The 10,027-nt window shown below is 38.9% G+C and overlaps 1 protein-coding gene across 1 annotated transcript; it reads left to right on the top strand.

Annotated features, from left to right (window-relative positions):
* Positions 1-214: 214 nt before the first annotated feature.
* On the top strand, positions 215-655 carry LOC122905361 (endogenous retrovirus group K member 19 Pro protein-like). Its single transcript, XM_044246987.1, has one exon. The coding sequence runs from the start codon at positions 215-217 to the stop codon at positions 653-655; it is 441 nt and encodes a 146-aa protein (XP_044102922.1).
* The last annotated feature ends 9,372 nt before the right edge of the window (positions 656-10,027 follow it).

Below are 10,027 nucleotides of genomic sequence, written 5' to 3' on the forward strand. Positions count from 1 at the left end.
CATTGATCCTGACTTTACAGGTGAGATTAAAATTCTTGCCTCATCCCCACGGGGTATTGTTTCTATTTCCCCTGGAGACCGTATAGCGCAATTGCTAATTCTGCCCAGCCATCATTCACATTTCCCGGCCAGCAATAAAGAGAGAGGTAATCAAGGCCTAGGATCTACTGAGACTCCATGTGCCTTCCTTACGCTAAATCTAAGAGAAAGACCAATGACCACTTTACATATTAATGGTAAAGCATTCACAGGGCTCTTAGACACAGGTGCAGATAAGAGTATCATCAAAAGGGAAGATTGGCCAAAAGCATGGCCAATACAAAAGGCTGACCAAGCTTTGCGTGGCTTAGGTATTGCCTCTAATCCTGATAGGAGTGCTACTTTACTAAATTGGAGAGATGATGAAGGACACCAAGGTTTAGTTCAACCATATATATTAGATCACTTGCCTGTAAACTTATGGGGTAGAGATGTCATGGAAGGCATGGATCTAAAATTAACATTGGACATACCATTTAGCAGCCCACAAGCTAATACAATTATGCTTGCTCAGGGACACATCTGGGGAAAAGGTTTAGGGAATAATCAACAAGGAATCACCAACCCGATTGAACCCCAGAAAAAGGAGAACCTGATGGGTCTGGGTTTTCATTAGGGGCCATTGACTATATCAAATTAACTTGGATATCCAATAAAACTGTCTGGGTCCCTCAGTGGCCCCTCTCTCGAGAAAAATTACAAGCGGCCCAGCAACTAGTCTTGGAACAATTAGCTGCAGGACATATAAGACCATCCATGTCTCCTTTTAATACACCCATATTTATCATCAAAAAGAAATCTGGAAAATGGAGACTACTACATGACCTTAGAGTAATAAATGCTACCATACAACCCATGGGACCTATACAGTTAGGCTTACCATTACTGACCACCCTACCAAAAAATTAGCCAACCATCATTATAGGCATAAAGGACTGCTTCTTCTCTATTCCCCTACATCCTGAAGATACCTTTAGATTTGACTTCACAGTCCCATCTATCAATCATGCCCACCCAGATCAAAGATATGAATGGACTGTGTTACCACAGAGCATGACCAACAGTTCTACTATATGCCAAATCTTTGTATGGATGACCATCAAACCGCTTCAGGAACAAAACCCCGATCTAATAATATATCATTATATGGATGATGTTTTACTTGCCCATCCTGATGGCGATCGACTCAAGGCTCTTTATGAGGAATTAACTATTCTTTTGGAATATAGAGGGTTACATATTAACATGGAAAAGGTTCAATTAGGTACTACACAAGAATTTCTGGGTTCAAAATTGACACCCACAATTATCCAACCATTAAAAATTACCTTGAGACTAGATCATCTCCAAACTTTGAATGACTTTCAGAAATTATTAGGGGACCTAAATTGGATCAGGAGTTTCCTCAGGATCCCCACTTCTCAATTATCACCCTTATTTGATATCCTAAAGGGAGATCCTCATCCAAATTCACCTAGAACCTTAACTCCTGCTGCTAGACAAGCCATCGGAATCATTGAAAAAGATATGGAGGCTGCTCAACTCGATCGATTCCACCTTGACAAACCTTTGAGCTTTATTGTTCTAGTGGACCATAACTCCCCCACTGGGGTCATCTGGCAAGAAGGACCATTGCTATGGGTCCATTGTGCTCACTCCCCAGCTAAGGTTTTGAGTAGCTACCCAGAGGCCATAGCTGAACTAATTCTGAAAGCCATCAAAATAGCCACCATTTCCTTTGGGACATCACCCATGTTGATCATCACACCCTACACCCCTGCCCAACTTCAATTCTTGAGTAACTCCTCCTCTAATTGGGCCATTATCATGACCAGTACTACTGCTAAATTTGACAATCATTATCCCTCCCACCCTTTATTACAATTCTGGAAAGAACATCCCATAATTTTCCCAAGGATAACCAGCCAAAAACCTATTGATAATGCCCCTGTGGTGTTTTCTGATTGTTCCAATAATGGAACTGGCGCCTTTATGGCAGATGGAAAAATTAATACATTTTTGTTTCCCACTACCTCTGCTCAACATGTGGAATTATTAGCAGTCACTGAGGTCTTCAAGGCATTCTCCTTTTGCCCCTTCAATTTATTTTCTGATAGTAAATATGTAGTATATGCACTATCTCTGTTAGAAACAGCAGGAACTATATCTACTAGCTCTTCTGTACATACCTACTTAAGAGCACTACAAGTTCTTATTTGGAACAGAAAGCATCCTTTTTTTATAGGGCATTTAAGAGCACATTCTAACTTACCTGGGCCCCTCTCATTGGGAAATGGCCTGGTCAATTCTGCTACTAAAGATCCACATATATTTAACTCTATAGAAGCAGCAAAAACCTTTCATGAGAAATTCCATGTGAATGCTTCTACCTTAAAATTAAAATTCAAACTTACTAAAGCTGTAGCTCGCGATATAGTTAAATCCTGTGAACGCTGTGTCTCCTTACTCCCTCAACCTTCTTTGGGAGTCAATCCAAAGGGGTTACTCCCTAATCACATATGGCAAATGGATGTAACACATATGCCCAAATTCGGACTCTTAAAATACGTTCAGGTTTCCATTGACACTTTCTGTGGATTTATTATGGCCTCCTTGCATTCTGGAGAAAAAAACTAAAGATGTTATCGCACATTGTTTGCATTCGTTCTCTGTTCTAGGGATACCAAAACAATTAAAAACAGACAATGGCCCTGGATATACCTCTACTACATTTAAACAATTTTGTGCTACATTTGGAATCACTCATGTCACTGGTATCCCCTACAATCCCCAGGGTCAAAGCATAGTAGAACGTGCCCACCTAACTATTAAAAATACCTTATTTAAACAAAAAGGGGGAATAGGAGATACATTCTGATCCCCAAGAGACAAACTATCCACTATCCTCTACATTTTAAATTTCTTGAATGTGGATAAAACCCAGCGTACTGCCGCCGAAAGACACTGGTGCACACTAGGCAATTCTCAACCTAAGGTTTTTTGGAGGGACCTTCTGTCGGGTCAATGGAAGGGCCCAGACCAAGTGCTAATCTGGAGCCGAGGCTCTGTTCGTGTCTTTCCAGAGAACGCTCCATCCCCTATTTGGGTCCCTGAATGGCTAGTCAAGCCAGTCTTACACTCAGCACCAAAAGAGGCAGAAGCCCAAAAGGATGACAACCATGGTGACAATAATCCGGATGATGATGATCCACGCACTCCTGACCATGACATCAGGACACACCCTTTGGGCCATTGTTAAAGCCTGGCCCTATCCACTCCCTTTAACATCTTCCTCTGCTACTTACCCCGCACTCTTAACTAATTTACTCTTCTTAAAAGCACAACTTTTCCCAAATGTTTGAAATGAGTGTTGAAGTGCAAACTTGTTCTAAAAATATCACGTTTTTGCCTACTCCTGTTTGTATTCGCCCCCCCTTTTATGTTTCTTATCAGTAACAGTACAGCCATTTCTAATAAGTTGAACACTTGCTTCCTTACACAATGTTGGAATGCTACAGGCTTTTCATTTACTATAATAATGCGTATTCCAGTGTTTTGCCTATGCCCATCTCTGTCCCAGAGGGAGACCTTCCAGTTTTGCTGAGACATAAAAGAGACTTTGGTATCACCGTTGCCGTGGTGACAGCTGTTGCCGCCTCTGCTGCTGCCGCTGCTGCCGCTGCTACTGCACTTGCCGTTGCTATTCCTACAGCCAAGGAGATTAATCAACTGTCTACGAATACCGCAGAAGCTCTACAAACCCAGAGTGAAATTAATGATCATCTTGCTGCGGGTATTCTTTTTGCTAATAAGCGGATTGACTTGTTAAAAGAACAAATGGACATTGTAATACAACTACTGACTGTAGGATGCCTTCGCTCCGATGCTGGACTCTGCATTACTCCAGTTGCATATGATAACCTCACTCGAGCAGCTAATTATTCCAGGGAACTATCCAAGATGCTTACAGGCAACTGGAGTGCCAGATTCAAGAATCTGACAATACAGCTTCGTGCTAATATTGTTAACGTTAATGCCAGTAAGGTAGAAGTAGCTTCAGTATCTCAATTTGTTGTCTTTATGAAAAATGTTGTAGGATGGGGGAAGCAATGGTTTGGGTTCATATCCATGGGTGGATTGCTGATATTCGCTGTGGTGTGTTGCTTATGGTGCATTTGCCCCATGATGAGGATTCAGAAAAGAGACACCATTGCCATCAAACAAGCTCTGTTATCCATCGAGTCCAGACAGTCGCCCCGGGTATGGCTCAGTATGCTGGATTGGTAGTCAAAGACGGGTAAGATCGTAGGCGGAATATACCAACCTAAGACAGGACATGATCCTATAAGCATCATGATCCAATGACGGGTAAGGATATTCTTGGCCTTGTGACAACCTAAGACAGGCACGACCCCTGCTGAGTCTTTCCTTCTACCATAAAACAAAAAGGGGGAACTGTCGAGGGCGGATGCTCCAGGGACCCGGAGATCCGTCAACCACAGAGCTTTGTAAAATGGCACCTGGCGATTTGCCAGAAGGTGTGTCTAGAGTGATCGTAAACAGGAAGTACTACCTATTGGCTGTTGAACTATTGCTATGCTGTGGGTACTTGGTAACAAGCTTAAGATTGGTGGATGCATATCTCTCTCTATGCTGATTGGCTTAGCTCCCCTATATAAGCTATGACCATAAGAAATAAAGGGCTTTTTTGAAACCCAACCGGACGGAGGGTCGTTATTATCGCTGCTGGACGGCAATATATAACAACTCTTCTAAAATTTAGTGGATTAAAATAATAAGAATTCATTTTTCTTATGATTTTGTAAGTTAAGTCTTTGAACAGGGATCTGGTGGGCAATTCTTGTGTCCCTGAGTCATTAGATGTGGTCATTTATGTGGCTACATCTAGCTAGTGATTGTGCTAGCTTGGAAAATCCAAACTGTTTTCACTTAACACTAACTTAGGTGCAATTCTCTCTCACACACACATACGCAGTGTCTCACCTTCAGTATGCCAGCCTGAACTAATTTAGAGCAGGATGGAAGGCTTCCCTATAAAGCACAACGTAGAAGAGTTCAGAATCCTTAAGGTCTAAGACTAGAGCTGACACAGCATCACCTCTGCCAAGGTCTGTTGATCAAAGTTAGTCTAAAGGCCAATTTATAAACACTGATACTAGAGTCACTTCTTTACATACCTATAAAGAAAGTGGAGGAAAGAATTAGTGGTTGCTATCTTTGGAGACACTCTAACATAATTACACTCAATGTTTCAAAGCATGAGTTTCTTACCTACAAATGGAGACAATGACCTCATAGAATTAGGATTAAGTGAGATGAAATTTGTAAATTATATAGTAAAGGGTTTGTCAATAGGTAAAAATTCAACACGTCGGTTGTTTCTATGTACATAATAAATAGTAATTCCACAGTATTGTTACTCTAATTATTTCACTTAAATTCAGATAAAATTCTGAATGGTAACTACCAAAACCTCATTTTAAAATTATAGGAAAAGAGTGAAAGGTTTTAATTACATATCCCCAGAATGAAACTGAGGGATGAAGGAGAACTCAGAGAACAACTTTCTGGTAGATGGAAATCAAATCCACAAACATGTATTCTACTGAGGCGGTGAGGAAGGAAGGCACAAACAGCAGTAGGGTGGCCAAATTCCCTGGGCAGAAGTCTAGACAGCCATTATATTTGGAATTTGGAGACCATAGGTACAATAAAGGGCAGGGACAAGAAATGGGATAGAAAAGAATTTATTAAAACTTTGTACTTGGAATTCCCAGTTATACAACACACTCTCCAAAAACATATTCAAATGTGCAACAATCCAGAGCACACTACTTGGGCAAAAAAAGGAGGGAATTCCTCTGAAAACTATTGGTTGAGTTTTCTGGCAAGAACTAGGAAAGCTAGCCAGGAATTTGTCTGCCCGAAAAGAAAAAAATATAGGATACTTTAAGGCCTTCAGCATAAGTGTCAACTTTTTATTCTATTACTCAAAAGTAGAGTGCATTTTAATAAACTCTCCTGCACTTTCACATAAATATTTCTATCATGTTATCTTCTACATAAGTTGATATGAAAGGATCAGCAGGAATTCGAAGAAATGGGGAACATGAGAGAGCAAAACTCAGATAAGTATAGAAATGTATAAGGAAAGAAAAAAGGAAAACAAAAGTAGTTGGTATCCACCAAACATTTTTAAGCTGATATTGTATTTAAAAATACTACAATTACACCAAATAACACAAAATAGCTATAAATAAATAATATATTGAAAACTATATGATGTTGATGAAAGAAATCAAAGACATAAATAAATGAAAGGTATTACATGTTCATGGATTGGAAGATTTAATAATTTTAAAATGTCTGTATCATAATTGACTCTCTCTGCTTGACTTATTTCACTCAGCATAATCTCTTCCAGTCCCGTCCATGTTGCTACAAAAGTTGGGTATTCATCCTTTCTTTTTTTGGACAAAGGGTGTTGGAGAGGAGAAGGGAGTTGGGGTAAATTGGAAGGGGAGGTGAATCATGAGAGACTACGGACTCTGAAAAACAATCTGAGGGGTTTGAAGTGGCGGGGGTGTGGGAGGTTGGGGTACCAGGTGGTGGGTATTATAGAGGGCACGGATTGCATGGAGCACTGGGTGTGGTAAAAAAATAAAGAATACTGTTTTTCTGAAAATAAATAAATTGAAAATATTAAAAAAAAAGTAGAAGTGGAAAAAAAAAATGTCTGTATCACCCAAAGCAATATACAGAGTCAATGTAATTTCTATCAAAAGTCCAATGGAATTTTTTTATGGAAGTAGAAAAAACAATCCTACAATTTTCATGAAACTATAGAAGATCCCAAACAAATAAAGTAATTATGGGATATGAAAATCAAAACCACAATGAGCTATCATCTCGTGCCTGTTAGAATGGCTATTATCAAAAAGATAGGAGATAACAAGTGTTGATGAGTGTGTGAGAAAACAAACGAACAAAAACAAAACCCTAGTGCACCACTGGTGGGAGTATAAATTGGTGCAGCCACTGTGGAAAACAGTATGGCATTTCCTCAAAAAATTAATAGTAGAACTACCATATAATCCAGCAATCCCACTTCTTGGCATATATTCAAAGGAAATGGAAACAGGATCTCAAGGAGATATCTGCACTCCCATGCTTACTACAGCATTACTCACAATAACCATGATATGGTAACATCCTGTGTTCATCAATGAATGAGTGGGTAAAAAAGATGTGATACACACACAGACACATACACACATACAGGAATATTAGTCAGCCATAAGAAAGAAGGAAATCCTGCCATTTACAAAAACATGGATGGGCCCTGAGGACATTATGCTTAGTAAAATTAGACAGGGCAAGAAAAATGCATTATAGTATTATTTATATATGGAATCTTAAAAAAAAAGTTAAAACTCAAAACTCATAGGAACAGAGAGTAGAAAATTTGTTGTCAGGGGCTAAGAGATAGGGGAAATATGGAAAAGTTGGTAGAAGAGTTCAAACTTTCAGCTATAAAATCTGGGGATGTAAAGTAAAACATGGTGACAATAGTTGATAATATTGTATTTTATAATCAAAATATGCTGAGATTAAAACTTACATATGTTCTCACCAAAATAAATAAATAAATAAATAAATATATGAAGTGATTGATGTGATATTAACTAGATGGGGAGGCATTCTTTCACAATGTGTACATACATATAATCACTATGATGTACACTTGAAATAGCTTACAATTTTATATGTGTATTATACCTCAATAAAGATAAAATATTAAAAAACTTCCTTAAATTAAAAAAAAAACAGATACCCTATAGTTGTCTGAAAAAGAAATAATCATACAATAATAAATTATCAAAGAGCCCTTAAAAATAAAGCATAGGGTCCCTGGGTGGTTCAGTCAGTTAACTCTCTGTCTTCAGATCAGGTCATGACCCTGGGTCAAGTCCCACATGGGGCTCCCTGATCAGTGAGGAGTCTGCTTCTACCCGCTGCCCCTCATCCCACTTGTGCTCTCTCTCTCGCACTCTCACTCAAAAAAGAAAAAAAAAAAATATATATATATATATAATCTAAAAAAAAAAGTAAAAATAGTTAAGTTAATATACATCAGATGGGAGCTGGGGTGGGGATGGGCAAAATAGGTAATGGGGACTAAGTAGTGCACTTGTCATAATGAACACTGGATGATGTATGAAATTGTTTAATCACTATATTGTACCCCTGAAACTAATATTATACTGTATGTTAACTAACTGAAATTTAAATAAAAACTTAAAAAATAAACTATAATAAAAATATATATTCATATATAAAATTAATATATACAGTCAAGGGAAAAGTTAGGGGAAAAGCTGAAAATTCTAAAATAAAACAAAAGAAGAAAAGTTAAATATGTTAGATAATACAAAGGCCATAGAATATCAAACAAGAAGTGTAACTTATGATTAGCAAATTCCCAGAAAGAGAAATCTGAGAAAAAGTTTTCCTAAATCCCTTGCTGGGATGTGGGTTATGTTAATTGGTTTACATTTGAGTCATAAGAAGTGAGCTGACACAGACAGCATAGATTGAAAATAATGACAGGACATTTATTCAAAGGAAATGAAAAGAGAGTTAGAAACAGAAGGGGGACCACTGCTCAGCTGGGCGCACTCCTGCCGGTGCCTGAAAGAACTAGGTGTGGGTGCCAGCTGGGGCTCTCTAGGACCACAGCCTTTTGAGTTCTGCATGCCCTGCATGACCACGGGTTCTGAGCACACTCCTACCAGAGCCTGAGAGAGCTTGGTGTGGGCCCCAGCCTGCGCTTTTTAGGACCACAGACTTCTGCCACCAGTTGATGTCTGAACCCTCCCAACCTGTGCCTAAGAGAACCCACCTGAGAGAAGTTGGCACAATCTCTGGTTGGGATCCTTTGGCTGCAGCCTTCCATGACCTGTGGGACCACAGTGTCTGAGTACACCCTGCGTGGAACTGGACCCCAGACAGCAGTCCCAGCAAAGGCCGCCACCAGAAGCAGGCTCCCTTGACCAATACCACTCTCAGTTTTATTGACGCTGGTGTGCAGAGAGAAAAGGGCGCCTCTGGAAACCACCAAGATAGTGACTGGGGGTCACTATTTTAATTATATTTAATTACTATTACTATTATTTAATTTAATCAATAAGAGAAGAGAGAAGAACCACATGGTACTCTCAATTGATGCAGAAAAAGCATTTGACAAGATACAGCAATCATTCCTGATTAAAACAATTCAAAGTATAGGGATAGAGGGAACATTCCTCAACTTAATAAAATCTATCTGTGAAAAACCCACAGCAAATACCATCCTCATGAGGAAAAGCTGACAGCCTTTCCTTTGAGATTAAGAACATGACAAGGATGTCTACTCTCACCACTGTTGTTCAACATAGTACTAGAGGTCCTAGCAACAGCAATCAGACAACAGAAAGAAATAAAATGTATTCAAACTGGTAAAGAAGAAGTCAAACTCTTTCTTCACAGATGACATGATACTTTCTGTGGAAAACCCAAAAGACTCTGCCCCCAATCTACTGGAACTCATACAATAATTCAGTAAAGTGTCAGAATACAAAATCAATGTACAGAAATCAGTTGCTTTCTTATACACTAACAATGAAAATATAAAAAGGGAAATTAGAGAATCAGTTCCATTCACTATAGCACCAAGAACCATAAGATACCTGGGAATATATGTAAACAAAGAGATAAAAGATCAGTACTTGAAGAATGGCAGAACACCCATGAAAGAAATTGAAGAAGACATAAAAAGATAGAGCATTCCATGCTCATGGATTGAAGAATAAACTTTGTTAAAATGTCTATACTGTCTAGAGCAGTCTGTACTTTCAATCAAAATTCCACTAGCATTTTTCAAAGTGATAGAACAATCAATCCTAAAATTTGTATGGAACCAGAAGAG

This window comes from Neovison vison, chromosome 4 (assembly GCF_020171115.1).
Source record: "Neovison vison isolate M4711 chromosome 4, ASM_NN_V1, whole genome shotgun sequence".
Lineage (NCBI taxonomy): Eukaryota > Metazoa > Chordata > Mammalia > Carnivora > Mustelidae > Neogale > Neogale vison.